At 28.6% G+C, this 16,691-nt stretch overlaps 4 protein-coding genes across 5 annotated transcripts in view; 2 read left to right on the plus strand and 2 right to left on the minus strand.

Annotated features, from left to right (window-relative positions):
• LOC136077972 (uncharacterized) overlaps nt 1-5,848 on the minus strand; it is a 37,977-nt gene extending 32,129 nt beyond the window's left edge. Inside the window, exon 1 of one of the 2 annotated variants that reach the window (XR_010637416.1) lies at nt 5,585-5,848. The gene's annotated coding sequence lies outside the window, so the exon portion shown is untranslated. The remainder of the gene's footprint in view (nt 1-5,584) is intronic. The other variant, XR_010637415.1, reaches the window with a different exon arrangement.
• On the minus strand, nt 3,132-3,725 carry LOC136078503 (uncharacterized). The gene is made up of 2 exons (XM_065794276.1): nt 3,368-3,725; nt 3,132-3,175 (listed from the first exon to the last, which is right to left on the minus strand). The coding sequence occupies exons 1-2, from the start codon at nt 3,723-3,725 to the stop codon at nt 3,132-3,134; spliced, it is 402 nt and encodes a 133-aa protein (XP_065650348.1).
• Nucleotides 5,849-6,283: 435 nt separating the features above from the next.
• Nucleotides 6,284-14,442, plus strand: LOC136078504 (uncharacterized). Its single transcript, XM_065794277.1, has 3 exons — nt 6,284-6,415; nt 12,617-12,685; nt 13,750-14,442. Exons 1-3 carry the CDS (start codon nt 6,284-6,286, stop codon nt 14,440-14,442), a joined length of 894 nt encoding a protein of 297 aa, XP_065650349.1.
• Nucleotides 14,443-15,486: 1,044 nt separating this feature from the next.
• LOC136078505 (uncharacterized) lies at nt 15,487-15,975 on the plus strand. The gene has a single exon (XM_065794278.1). The coding sequence runs from the start codon at nt 15,487-15,489 to the stop codon at nt 15,973-15,975; it is 489 nt and encodes a 162-aa protein (XP_065650350.1).
• Nucleotides 15,976-16,691: the final 716 nt, after the last annotated feature.

Consider the following 16,691-nt stretch of genomic DNA (forward strand, 5'->3'; position numbering starts at 1 on the left):
AAGAATAATAGTAAATAAAAACGTTAGCATTTTTGAAGTTATTAAATTTTTTTTTTTTACAGATTTTTCAATTGTTTCAATTTTCAACAGATTTTTCAAAATGTTTAAAATTTATTTAAAACTTTGTTTTAAGTTTTTTTATCAAATTTTTGCTTAATAAAAACTTATATCCCAAATATTTTATAAGATATTTAAAAGTAATATAATTAATTATGCATTAGATAATAATGACAAATTAGAGCAAATTAATAAAACCATCAACATTGTTATGCTTTTTTGTAGAGCAGAAAGAAAATTTCAGATACACAATGCTTTGGGCGCCCCTGTACAAAAGGACAGTGTGTTTTTTATTTTAATTTAAAGGCAAAGTTTTACGAAAGTAGTAAACTAAACCTTAGCCTTACAGAATAAAAATCTTTTACCTTACTAACTTTCCGTACAATAAGTTTTTTTGCTTGATTTAAATCTTGATTGGGTGAATCAGTTATTTTAAAACCATCATGTTAGGAAGTTGATTAATTTAAAAAGCATTATTTAGATATTTATCAAATAAAGATAAATGATATTTTTTTTATCAATATATAATAGTTTTTCCACATATATAATTTAGATATCTCCAGTAATTTTTTGGTTTGTTTTAAATACAACACCGATCACATGCTGAAACTATAAACAGTTATTTGTTTTAAATCTATTATAAGAAAAAAAACTTATGTTTTTTTTCTTAGCACATTCATTTTAGCTTCTCTATACTACATCCTTAGCAACAAGATTTCCTGTCTTTTTAGTCAACTATGTTCAATGCTCAGTAGTTAAATGCTTTTTAAACATAAATTGTTAATAAAGGCTTTGAATTTTATAAAAAATTATTTTATTCCATATTGTACAAAACTTAAAATGAATTTTTGGATAAACTTTAAACACAATAAACTTGATATTTTTAATTTGTGTCCGTTAACAATTATTCGGGAACAATAGAAGAAGTTCATAAATCTAGTTATAATATTTTAAGTTTTAAATATTATCTTAAACAAAAAATGGATTATTTTTCTGCTTCAATTGCTGTTATCCGCCATTTTTTATAGAAAATTAAAAAAAAAATTATGCTGCAGTTAAGTTAGCAGAATAAAAATTTTCTCGCATTTTTTAGTTTTAAGTAATGCATTAAATGCATTACTAGGATGCATTAAAAGAATACTTTTTATAATCATTGAATGTTTTTTAATCCGGGGCCAGGTTTAAGTTGGCACAACCAATGCAACTGCACTCGGCCCCCAGCTTATTAAGGGCCCCAAATTAACTAGAGGTGAAAAAAGTAAAAATAAAAAGTATTATTCAAGTAAAGGTTGCTAGAGTGAAATTTTACTATAGTACAAGTAAAGGTTACCCGCCGAAATGTTCACTTAACTAAAAGTAAGAAGTAGCGATCAAAAATGTATTCAGAGTAAAATTTACCGCGTAACTTTTTTAATAGCCACTGTCACGTAACAGAGCCAAATAACAAAACATAAACATCGTGGTCTATTATTTTCAGTGCAATATTAAAGTGTGCAATAAAAGATGCGTGCAATAAAAAGCGTGCAATAACTCTCAAAAACTTAATAGAAGCGTACCACCTTAATAAAATTAAATATAGCAATTATAACTATTATATTACAATGGTATTTTTAAATAAGTGTTTGTTAATACAAACAATATGATACTAAATATGTCATTAATTACAAGTGCGGATCAATATGGAGGCAATCTCCTCCTCCCCCATCCACACTCTCCTGAAACTTTAGTAATTTATATATATATATATATATATATATATATATATATATATATATATATATATATACATATATATATATATATATATATATATATATATATATATATATATATATATATATATATATATATATATATATATATTTCCAATTTTTTTATTTTTTAAATAAAGAGGCTATTTAAAAATATTATTAAACTTTATAAAACAGTGAAGGGCAACTTTTAAATTGTGGGCTTACCTGCTTACAAATCATTAAACGTGAAATAGCCCTTAGATATATTTATACTAGATAGAAATAGACCTTACTAGATATAGGGGAACCTGTTGTACCTTTGACCACTTTTTGCTTTAAGGCGTTTTTTGCGTAGTCTGTTGAGTTAAATTAAACCATTCTCTATGTGGGCAAAATATATTATTCTCATATTTTGCCCAAAAATTATTCCTAGGACTTTTTTTTCATTCGACCAAGAGTTAAGGTCCAAAACTTTAAATGCGATTTAATTATACAAAACATGTTTTCTAATAGATACAGTTATTTTTGTTATTTTAGATAAGAAAAGAGCAAAAATATATTTTTTTAACTTATATTATCTGGCGGTCAATATTCATTTACATATGATTATAAAGCTTTTTATTGGAAATATTTTAATGATGGCAACAAAAAATACAATAATAACAGAGTATAATATATTAATTATTACAAATAGTCAGATCAACATCAAACATACTGACGTTTTTATGAACTGTGACCAATACTTGGTGGTGGAAGTTTCATAATTATATCCTCAAGTTCCACATAATAAAGATTGTCATCTTTTCTTATAAATTTGTTACAAAAGTTTCCTCATTTCTTAAGATACTTAATTTTGTAAACTATACCAACAACATTTATAACTTCTGCTACATAAAGTTTAGAGTATTTCTTTCCGGCCAACTTGACAATTAAAAAATTTACAGAAACAATTTGACTTTCATTATCAAGTATATTTTCTCCAAAATCAATTTCATCAGAGCTTTCATTATTTAAACACAAGTCAGACTGATTAAAAATAATCTGTTTTGCCATTTTTTTCCTTTTGCTTGAAATGGACTCTTTAAATTGTTGGTCATTAGATTTTGAATCTAGAACAACTTTAATTTCAAGTTTATCAGTTAAAGTACGTGATTTTCCCTAGCGTCTTTTTGAAGTATTTATTTTTCTAAATTTGGCTTTAGGATGAGGTCGTATTATCTCAGGTGAAACAATAAATGGTTGTAATGGTAAACTCACAGTAGGGATTTCCCCTAAAACAATAGATGATGTTGATGATCAACTCTGTAGAGCAGTTTTATCATCAATACTTTCATTTGAAATTCAAGCATCAGTATTCATTATTGGCCTATCAGTAACATTTGCAGCTAAAAAGTAAATATCAGTAAAAAATATTTTCATTAAATAGATAAAATCCAGTTCATTTAAAACTGTTTACAAAACTTGACCAACAAGGTAAGATATATCATAAATTGTAACTGGTTTACCAGCATTGCCTAGTGATATCATTTAATTATTCATGACATTGTCATAAAAATTTTTAAATGGTTCAAAAATACTACAATCAAGAGGTTGCATTTTATGGGTTGTGTGAGGATAAATTGTCATTAAAACTATACCCAATTTTTTTGCTAACTCAATAACAGAAATGTTTACATGACTCTCATGATTATCCATTATTAAAAGAGCAGGTTTTTCAATTGATGGTCGCACGTTTCTAATAAAATGTTCAAGAAATCGCACAAAAATGACTTCACTTGACCATTTATTAGCTGCTCCTACACTTCCAGGAGGACAATTATATAACATGTCTTTGAATTTAGCACGTGGAAATACAAGTAATGGTGGGATGCTATTTACAGTAGTATTAATGGCTGCAATTATTGTTACATTTTTGCCTTGTTCAGCACTAGTCATGCTCCCTATTTATTTTTTACCTTTTGGAGCTAGAATTTTTGGTGGCATGTGGACTGTGATAATTTTTGTTTCATCACAGTTCTAAATATTTAATGGGTCAAAATGATAACGTTTTAAAGCATTTTTGTAATTTTTATATGCAATTCTTATGGTTTCTTAATTGAATGCAGAAGATTTACCAAAACATGTAGATTGTGCTTTACGTAGAGATAGCTTATTATTATATCTTTTGCCAAAATCTTGCAGCCATTGTTCACCTGCACATTTATCTTTAATCCATAAAGTTTCTATTTTTTTATGATTTGCTAAAGTATACTCGTATGCAAAGGACCTTATCAGCTATACTATAAGTCCTTAATGCATATTTGCAGCACCTGCCAAGTAGTTTACCAAAGTTAATTCTTCTTCTCTTGAGAATATTTTTTTCGGTTTGGTATGTGAATATAAATATTTGCAACTACGAGATTTTTTAAACTGCTTCAACTGATATAGCAAAGTTGATTTTTTAATCTTGCAATATCTTGCAGCTTTGGTTGAAGCACAAAACTCACTGCATTCAGCATACCCGTTTTGGAAATCTTTTTGCAAAAAACACCAGTCTTGCTCTTTGCCATTTTAAAACTAAAATATATTAAAAGAATTAGCTAACTATTTTTATACATTTATTTCCCTATTGCTGAGCAGAAATAAGGTAATAAAATGAACTTGATAATAATATTGCTTCAACTGTCCAAATAACTAAATTAACAAAATTGATTATTCTAAGTGTAGTAGTAGTCCAAGAAAAAATAGTGAATTGCATTAAAAGTCAATGGAATTATTTCATTACCATAGTACTAGAAACAATTTTGCATTAAAAAGCAATAAAGCATAGATGCCTAATAAAGTAGATAATAAATTTAATAAATTTTTCCTCTTAAAGTCCGCAAAATACCAAGGAAACAGGTTTTTTTGGTCAAAGGTACAACGTCCTAGTCTGGTCAAAGGTACACGAGATGGGTTTCTTTAACAATTATTGTCTTAATCACCATTTACAGTCAGACATAATCATCCAAACTTTTCCATAACAAAAAAATGATGTTGTGTAATGTTTATAATTTCGTAGATGAATCAAACAACAATTTATCAGAGTTTTAAAATCAAAATAAGATTAACACAAATATTTACTTTTTAAGAGCCAAAACTTATAATTACTTGCGGATCGATACCACCTATTCCAAGTATAATGTTTTACAGTAAGAAGAGTTGTCATGGACAATTATTTCAAATGGCACTTGAAGTTTTTTTTAAATAGTAATAGTAGGCCGACAGAGTTGAGTGACCAAAGGTTCAATGTGGTAAAAGGTACAACAGGTTCTCCTATATATATATATATATATATATATATATATATATATATATATATATATATATATATATATATATATATATATATATATATATATATATATATGTATAAATAAATGTTTGAAGTATATATATATATATATATATATATATATATATATATATATATATATATATATATATATATATATATATATATATATATATATATATATATATATATATATATATATATATATAAATGAAGTTTCACCATTGCTGGATCATCAGGAAGAGTTCTCTTCCTGATGATCCAGCAATGGTGAAACTTTAAGTTGCAGAAAAAAGTTAGATAAGTGTTTTTTACTAATTTATATATATATATATATATATATATATATATATATATATATATATATATATATATATATATATATATATATATATTAGGTAGAAATAGCCTTTACTATATAACAGCCGTGAAATAATCCTTACTAGATGGATCTACAAAACAAATAAAATCTAAAAATTACCTTGACTATGAAGTAATTACTTTACTACTTGGTCTGGGTCAGCTCCTCATTATTTAACATTGGTTTTATCAGTTAAAACACATTTTTTTCTTCATTCTTGCAAAATATGCAGAAAAATTTATAAAGTTATAGTGAAAGAGGGGGGCGTTTTTAGAGAGGGTTGTTTTTGAAAACCTGGTCAGTTATGATTAGCAAATATTTATCTTTCTCAATTTTGCGTTAAATAAAAACTATTTAGTAGAGAAAGATGGCAGAATTGCACCCGACAATTCTTTACTATCCCCCTCCCCCTCCAATTTTTCTAGGATACTAACACGAAATTGGCAAATTTATTATTTCGTTTTGTGAAGATTTGTGCGTTATGATGGGAAATTCCATCTAAAATTTTAGTTCTAATTTTAAACACGCACAACAACTTTATTAGATATCTGTTTATTTAAACAGTAAATCAAACTTTTAGCAATTTTGTATTAAATCTTTGTGAAGAATATATTAAGCTAAAAAAAGTTTAGTCTGGCCAATAGAATGCCATTACCGAATATGCTGTTTACGTTACACAGGAAACATGATAAAAAATTGTTTAAACTTTTCGGTCCGATTTCCGATAATGCAGGTAGTATTTCAATTTTGGTCATTAATCGAATTGTTGATTTCACTTCTAGAGAAATTAATGTTAATAATATTTTTTGGAATTTTTGAATGTCAAGATTACGACCGACAAAGTTTACAAAAAACGATGTTGATGTTTCTGGAACAAATTGGGTGGATATTATAGACTGTATAGGACATGCTTATGATAATGGAAGCAACTTAAAAGGCAAAAAAAGTGATGTGCAGACAAATATTTTAGAAGTCAATAACCGTGAATAATATTTGCCGTGTGGCAATTACAATTTGAAACTGGTCATCAGAAATGCAGCCATTTCATAAGCTACAACTACGTCATTCTTCAGAGTGCTGCAGAGTGTTTTATTCATCGCCTACAAAACAGTATGAATTTCTTAACCAGAATTTTTAGCGTACTGTAAATTCATTTCAATCAAGTTCACAACACTTTGTTTGGAATTTGTAAAATTATAAAGATAACACAACAGTTTCTGAATGACAGAGCTAAGCTGACGACATTTTTTTGTATTTGTTCATTTTTACTCTTGTAATTTTGCTTGTATTGCTAACAGAACTATAGTAAGTAATTAAAACTTTTCATAAAAAATCATATTTTCAACATTTTTAACGTTGATTTTTAATTAATTATTTGTTTTATTATTCAAATGGTTTTTTTTAAAGAAACCATTTAATCAACTAAATAAATCAATGTGCCAGAAGCTCGTCACTTTTTGGTTGTCGCTCTTTTCATAAATACTACAAATGGTTACTGGTCACGTAATCTTTTATCTCTTGCTCCACGTATTAAAATTCTCATGTGGCTTTTTATGTCATTCAGCTAACTTGTATCTCTTTGCTGTAAATTTGTAAGGTTTGCTGTAACGTGTTCACCTTGCAGTCAGGTCAGGTGTATGGTCATCATAGTCACCCTGCTACTGATCACATCTAATCCAGTGCAACCTGTTCCGTGTCCTGATGCCTTTTGGCATGTATAATATACATATATATATATATATATATATATATATATATATATATATATATATATATATAATATATATATATATATATATATATATATATATATATATATATATATATATATATATATATATATATATATATATGAGTAAAATGAGGTTTGACTTGCTTTTCGTTTTTTTGTGCAACTGCTATATCTAGTTGTAATTATTTTTTTCATCTTTTTAAAAAAAAAAACTTTCTTGCAAACAGTTATTTGATATTGCAAAAAATTTATGTCAAAAGGTGCTGTCTGATACTAAGCTCCATTATTTCCTGTTTACTAAACCTTGTATTTTATATCAGAAGTTGGGCTCTAGAGAAGTTTGGAAATTCTTTAACAGTGTCATTAAGAAAGTTTAACGTTTCTTTTCTTATAATTGAGACTGATCTTACTTCTCCCACGTAGGAAAACTATTTGCAAAGTATTTTTTTTCTGATTTGACTCTAGAATCTAATGGCCATACAATTCCTTCCATTCCAGTAAAACAAGTTAACCTATTGTTAGACGTTTAAATAACTCCAGCTTCTGTTGCTAAAGTCATGTCTTAGTTAAACTCTTCTACGACTTGTGGTCCAGACGACATTTCTGTCTTACAAAATTGTTTTCTCGAACTCTCTTCAATTTTCTCTAAACTATTTAATAAGAGCTTGACTGAATCTTGTTTTCTTGTCTGATGGAAAATGGCATGAGTGATTCCAATTTTTTAAAACTTCGGAGAACATTTCTAGCCATTTAACTATTGTTCGATCAGTTTTCTATCTATTATTGGCAATGTGTTTGAGTCTTTAATTCACAAATTTCTCACATCCCATTTTGAGTCATATAACTTACTGTCTGACAATCATAATGGCATTTGAATTCACGCTCTACGGCTAAGTTACTAACTGCTCTGACTGAGAGATTTTATCTTGCATTAGATGGAGGTGGCAAGACTATTGCTCTTGATATACCTAAAGCTTTCAATTAGGTTCAGCATGCTGGTTCTCTTCATAAGCTTGCTTTAAATGGTGTATCTGGTAATATTCTTAAGGTTATCAAATCATTTGTTCCTAACCGCTTTATTGAAATCATCCTACAAGGCCAACACTCTTCTTCATTTCAAGTAACTTCTGAAATACCAGAAGAGTCTTTCCTTGGTCCTATTTTTTTTTCCTAATGTATATTAATGATCTTCTTAACTACCTTACACCTAAAGTGGCTCCTACTTAAACTTCTGTTTTTACTGGTCTGTCTGTTTTCAGCGATCCAAAAGTCTTCACTTTTTGATCGCAACGAACAGACAGCCGATCTTGAATCCGACCTTACATCTGTAATAGGTTGGGGCTTGCAGTGGGTTATGCATTTTAACAGCAACAAAACTTAGTTATGTACGACAAACTACTAAATTAATGAATGACAACCCTCTCACTGAGTCTTTTACTTTGCGTCTTGTTGGATAATTATTTACTAATGACCTTTTAAAGAAACTATACATAAAATTGGTTACTAAGATAACATCTGCTATGGTTGCTTCTCTCTATCGTGCTAGCCATTTTCTTACTCCTGATTCTTATTTTACTTCTAAAAATCTTTTTTTCGTCTATGTAGGGGAGACTGGTTCTCCTAGGGACGCCATGTACCTAGGGACACTCAAATATTTTAAGATTTTTGTATAAGAGCATAATATTTTTTGCATGTGGCAACACTCCACCTCTTGAGGTCAGTTGACAGCCGAACTGTCATCGTGTTGGTTCTAGGAACATGTCCCTAGGTACAACAGAGTGCCAAACTTCTGTATCATCAGGAATTATTTGTGTTTTTATGTAATAAGTAATTCATTTATGAATCGTAGTGTAATAAATAATATAATTGTGACTCGTTGTGCAGTAATTAATAGGAAATAAAAGTTGTAATTCAATTTATGACAATAATAATAAATGAATAAAGTTATAGCTATATTTTTTACAGGGTCTTTTTTACTTATAATTACTAGCTCAATAGAAGCCAATCTGAGTATTCGATTACCCAGCGTCTCTAGGTACAACCGCCGTCTCTAGGTACAACCACCTAAGTCAGACCTAATTTTCCTTCTAAAAAAAAGTACTAAAAAATTGTATTATAAAGCAGAGATTCTCATCAAAAGTGCACAAAGAACCATATTTTTATATACAGTTTTCAAAAGTTCAATTATATTCAACGATGAAAAATTACACTCATTAACCTAAAAACGTCCCAAGGAGAACCAGTCTTCCCTATGGAATACTGTTATCATATATAATTCTTTTAATAATGCTCTTTCTATTCTTGACAAGTTCCAAAAACGCATTGTAAACGTAGAAGGACCTGCTCTATCTGCCAAGCTTGAGCCCCTCGTAAAGTTGCATTTCTTTCTCTTTTCCTACAAATACTACCATGATCACTGCTCAAATGAGCTATCATCTCTAGTTCCAACAACTACAACTCATTCTCGCTTGATTTTTTATTCAGCAAAGTCTCATCTTTTTACTGTACCTGTCCCTGAATGCTCTAAAATCTTTTATTTGTCTATTTTTTTCTTTGTATTTCAACCTTTTCGAACTCTTTTCCGTTATCATATCTTCCTGAATCATACAACTTACAACTTTTCAAGTCTTCTGTCAACCTTGACCCTAACCCTAATCCTGACCGTTTCCTTTTTCTTTAACTTTCTTTTTTGTTTTCTAATAACTCAACTTAATAGTGGTTGCTTGGAGCTTTATTGGGCGTGAACTAGAATAAGAAAAAAAAATTGTGGAAGCAACGCGTACTATTCTTGCTAAGCTCCAAGACAATGAATTTGAGGATAGTCTTGCGACGCCTCTGCAATTGCTAAAAATTTGAAATTTCTTTTACTTTCCCTACAAAACGACAATGTCAAGCTTAATGCAGTTTGATTATGAAATAGCAAACAAACTAGTTGCTGGTGAAAAAGAGCAGTTTTGAATTGAATTCTTCATTTGGTTAACTGACGCGGCTCAACAACAGCTCAACAAACACTTTTCGATGTCGTAAGACTTCAATGTAAAATTCAATTTTCTATATAATTTTCAACAATTGAGAACTTATGGAAATGATTTTATTATGAATCTTTTCACAAACTTGCATGATTGTGGAAAGATTCATAGATGGATTCTACGTCCAGTTAATAGTTAAAAAATGCCACAGAATTAGCTTGTGAGCTGCACAGTGTATATTTGGTTGTATAAAAAGACGTCAACTCTCCAGTGGATGCTGCGCACAAGGGTGGGTCATACCTTTCAAATTTTGGATATAGGAGCGCGTGCAATACTTTTTTTTCCTTAAAAAGTTGTGGGGGCGCTAGGCGTTTGAAAATATAAGCTTTACTAAAAACTCATCAAAATGGCACTTTTTTGCATTTTGTAAAAAAACATGTGGGAATGCAATTATTAATGAACAATTAGACATAATATAGACATGAAAATAAAACATAACTTTTAGTGTTACTTTACTTAAGGCCGTACAAACACAGCAGACGCAGAAAAAGTTGTTTACCATAAGAGGTTTTAAAGAAAAAATATTTATATAAATATTAGAAATGGTAGTGCGCGTAGTTATTTTATTATGTAACAGGATATTAGAAGAACTTTTTTTCTTTTAAAAAGTTAGTTTTGTGTGGGCGCAGGGCGTTAAAAGAGTGTCAGTTTTACTATAAACTCTAAAAGAATTAGTATGAAAAACTAATTCTTTTAGAGTTTTTAGTAAAATATTAGAGGTGAATCATGAAACATGGTCATCAAAATTTGTTTGCTTGGGGCTTATAACCTCCACTCCATTATTATTAAAAACAATGAAAATTACTCAATAAAAAAAATGGTGCATGATTTTTTATGCATTATAAAATTGGTCCTATAGCTAATTTTTATGATAATTGCATAGATAAGAGATAATAATCCTGAACAAACTTTATTTTAAACGTGTTCTATTTATTTATGATTAATTTGGCATCCTAAATATTGTAATTAAAAATAAAATATTTCCTTAAAATGATGTTATTAAAAAACTTTTAACATTTTTATTACCATTGCTTGTTTTTATGTCATTGAAACTTGCGTTTGAATTTTAAACAACGATCTAAAGTAGAATAATTTGCATTTTAGTTGTCCGCTATTTTAAATTTAAAAAAAAAAGTGTGTGCAATATAGATCCAAAAAATGCACTAAATTGAAGGAACTGCTGATTAGTGGAGTCGAATTTTATTTAAACAAGCTGCCTACGCTGAGAGGTAGTAAACGATAGAGAGGTAGTTTACGATATGGAACTTTGTAGCGTAAAAGATCAGTTGCACATATATCGACTGCATATTTTATACACATATACACATATATCGGTTGCATATTTTATACACATATATCGATTGCATATTTTATACACATATACACATATATCGATTGCATATTTTATACACATATACACATATATCGATTGCATATTTTATACACATATACACATATATCGATTGCATATTTTATACACATATACACATATATCGATTGCATATTTTATACACATATACACATATATCGATTGCATATTTTATACACATATACACATATATCGATTGCATATTTTATACACATATACACATATATCGATTGCATATTTTATACACATATACACATATATCGATTGCATATTTATACACATATACACATATATCAATTGCATATTTTATACACATATACACATATATCGATTGCATATTTTATACACATATACACAGATATCGATTGCATATTTTATACACATATACACATATATCGATTGCATATTTTAAACACGTATACACATATATCGACTGCATATTTTATACACATATACACATATATCGACTGCATATTTTATACACATATACACATATATCGACTGCATATTTTTTCTCAGCAGTCGATAAACTTGTCATTGAATGGAGTATTGCAAAAGACATTGGAAAAATGAGAACAACAAAAATATGAAATATGTATGCGGACAAACTTGATTAACTATAACTTGACAAAATCCAAATGCAAAATCTAATGCTGTAATAAAAATAGATGCGATGGTTGCCTTTTTAAAGCCCACGCAACTTTCATTTATCCAAAATTAGCAAAGATACCTTTGCAAGGACTATTTTCCCTGCAAGCTCAAAGAAATAAAATTGATAACGAAGTACTTTGCTAGTTGGATTAGTCGATGTATCAGAGATATATCGGTTGACAAGATATTTGGATAAAAAAGAAGCAGACTGTAAATATCTGGAACAAATTGTGAGGATATAGGTAAATGTTAAAATTTCACAAATATTTTTTTAAATTATTTATGAAACTGTGAATTAAAAAATATATTATTGCTGTTTTTCTAAAATTAATTAACAGAATTTGAGCACTTACATTTATTTACATTATTAGGTATGGCATACCAAAAGAGCTGCAGCAGCTGTAGCTATTGCTGCTTTAGCTTCTGCTTTTAAGGGTTTGGTAAATGTCTATAATGAATCAGATATATATTGATAACATTGATATATCTCTATAAGATATATATATATATATATATATATATATATATATATATACATATATATATATATATATAAATATATATATATATGTATATATATACATATATGTATAAATATATATATATATATATATATATATATATATATATATGTATATATATATATATATATATATATATGTATATATATTTGTGTGTCTGTATGTTTATATATGTATATATATATATATATATATATATATATATATATATATATATATATATATATATATATGTGTGTGTGTGTGTGTGTGTATGTTTATATATGTATATATATATATACATATATATATATGTATGTATATATATATAAATATATGTATAAATATATATACATATATGGATAAATATATATATATATATATATATGTATATATATTATATATATACATAAATATATATATATATATATATATATATATATGTATATATATGTATATATGTATATATATAGATCTATATATATATATATATATACATATATATGTATATATATATATACATATATGGATAAATATATATATATATATATATATATATATATGTATATATATATTATATATATACATAAATATATATATATATATATATATATATATATATATATATATATATATATATATATATATGTATATATATATATATGTATATATGTATATATATATATAGATCTATATATATATATATACATATATATATATATATATATATATATATATATATATATATATATATATATATATATATATATATACATATATATATATATACATATATATATATATATATATATATATATATATATATATATATATATATATATATATATATATATATATATATATATATATATATACATATATACAGAGCCGTACCAAGGGCGGGGCCGGCCGGGCCGCGGCCTGAGGCGCCAAAATTGGGAGGGCGCAAACTTTAATAAATTAAAAAAACAATAATCAGTTTATGAAACAAATTTTCACCTCAGGAAGAAAATTTTCAACACAGGGATCCAGCAACATGGCGTAAAATAACGGACAAAACAAGATGCTTTTTGATTGAGCATAGGCCAGAGCAAGACAGCAGTGAATTTTTCCCAAACACGCTGTGTGATTTTGACAACAGAATGCGACACTTCAACTCAAAATGGTATAAAAAAATTCATCCCAATGGTAAAAAATTTGTTCGCACTTGGCTGCAGTACAGCAATAAAAAAGATTCTTTATTTTGTTTTTGCTGTTTGTTATTTTCAACAACAAAAACCAACAATTTCTCAGAAATTTCTAAAGGGTTTTGTGACTGGAAAAAACTAAACCCAAGAATTCCTGAGCATGAAAACAACAATGTACACCAAAGATGCTATTCTGATTGGAAAATTCTTGAAAAAAACCTCAAGGAAAGAAAAACCCTGGATTCTGATCTGCAGAGAGTTATCAGTGGAGAGATGAAAAAGCGGAGAGACATCTTGAAAGTGATTGTTGATGCAATTTTTTTCTGTGCCAAAATCAAACTTGCCCTTCGGGGAACAACAGAAGACATCGATCAACAAAACAGTGGCATTTTTCTGAGCTTAATTGAGTTGATTAGCCGTTATTATCCTTTAGTGGCTGAAATATTGCGTCCGTTAAAGCAAAAAAAACCACAACATCCTACTTTTCTCCTTGAATTCAAAATGAGCTGATTGAGTTACTTGGGCAGAAATTCAGGAAAGAAATTTTGTCAAACATCAAAGAAGCTAAATACTACTCTGTTCTGTTTGACTGCACTCCAGATACCTCCCACAAAGAGCAGATGACTCAAATCATCAGGTATGTCCGCATCAGTGATGAAACCTGCACAATTAAGGAAAGTTTGTGGACTTCATTGAATCTCACCGAAAAACCGGAAAAGGTCTTGCAACAGAGATAACTGAAAAATTGGAGAAGGATGGTCTAAGCATTTCCGATTGCCGGGACCAAGGCTATGACAATGGAGCCAATATGTCTGGAAAATACAATGGCGTCAAAGCTCACATCCATTCTCTTAATGAGTCAGCAAGATTTGTTCCATGCGCAGCTCACACTTTAAATCTTGTTGGTGTTCATGCTGATGATGTTTCCCCACTCGTGATTACGTTTTTTGGAAAGGTTCAAGCCATCTTTATTTTTTTTTCAAGCTTCACGTCAAGATGGGAAAAACTGATGAAAACGTTGACCATCTCATTAAAGGGAAGAGTGACACAAGATGGTCTGCCAAAAAAGAAGCAATCACACCATTGCACAGACAAATCAAAGACGTTCTTCAAGTTTTGGAATCCATAATCCACAATCCCATGACAAATGCTGTCACAGTTAGCAGTGCAAAAGAACTTCTCATTTATATTGATTTCAGTTTTTTGTGTTTGTTGGGTTTCTGGTGTCAAATTCTTTCTCTAATTGACCGGAAAAACAAACTGCTTCAGTCGAAAACCATTTCAATTGACATTGCCGCAAATGGTTGAAGACTTCCATTCAGAATTTTTGAGATGTTGGGGTGGACAACATTATCAAAGATGCCACAGAAAAATCTAAGCAGAGCGGAATTGATGGTGGCTTTCCAATTAAGAGAAAGCGCAAAGTGAAGCGAATAGCACTTTATGAAGCTGAAGATGACTCTCACCTTCTCACAGCAGAAACAGAATTCGGATCTCAGTGCAATCTTGTGTTTGACAGCATTATTACACAAATAGAGTGGCGGTTTGAGGCCGATGTCTGCTGTATCCTCTGATTTTGGCTACCTCAGTGGGCATTCACTCTCTAAAAGTTCAGTGGATGAACTCAAGAAAAAAGCTGCAAATCTATCTCAAATTTACAAGGCAGATTTAGCTTCTTCCGATTTCCATTCAGAAATGGCAAGCTTTAAATATCAAGCTGCCGCAATGATGGACAACTTTGAAAAATCTAGCCCGATCGACATTTTGCAGCTCATTCATAAATATTCTTTGACCGATGCTTATCCCAACACAACAATTGCTATTCGCATCTTCCTCACCATACTAGTCACAGTTGCTACGTGTGAGAGAAGTTTCAGTAAACTTAAGCTCATAAAACACTATATGAGGTCAACAATGGGCCAAGAACGTTTGTCTAGTTTGGCTATAATTTCAATTGAAAATGAATTGGCAAACAACATTGATTTTGATGATGTCATTAGTGAATTTGCCTCTAGAAAAGCCAGAAAAGTGGCATTGAACTAAAGCTTGTGCAACCTTAATGACAAATTTTACTTATAACTTGATGTGATAAATTTTGTGATCAATAAATCATTTTTTTCTTTTAATTTTCTTCTCTTTTTTTTTTAAGGAGGGGAGGGGAAAGGGAGGGGAAGAGGGGGGCGCAATTTTCTTTTCTTGCCCGAAGCGCAAAATTGGCTCGGTACGGCCCTGCATATATATATATATATGTATATATATATATATATATACATATATATATGTATATATATATATATATATATTTATATATATATATATATATATATATATATAATATATATACATATATATATATATATATATATATATATATATATATATATATATATATATATATATTTATATATATATGTATATATATACAGAATGCAAAAAAAAAAAATCGTACACTTATATAAAAATCATAATTTTTAAAATTGCATCAAAAAAATGAGTTTTCCGTTCAAATATTTGGTTTTTTTTTTTTTATATCTTGATAAGTAATGTTTTAAGAATTCATTTCTGCATTGGTGAATGAATTGTCTTTCAAACCTTTTGAATTTTACACAATGGATTTAATGATGCATAAAATTGAATGCAAAAATAAAAATCGTACAGTTCAAAAATAATGTCAAGTTTATCAAACTTCGTGAAGATTTGTATCGAGTGGGGCCTCCTTTGGCCTTGATGACCTCAGATAGACGATTTAGCATTGAATT

Source organism: Hydra vulgaris, chromosome 03, assembly GCF_038396675.1.
Source record: "Hydra vulgaris chromosome 03, alternate assembly HydraT2T_AEP".
NCBI lineage: Eukaryota > Metazoa > Cnidaria > Hydrozoa > Anthoathecata > Hydridae > Hydra > Hydra vulgaris.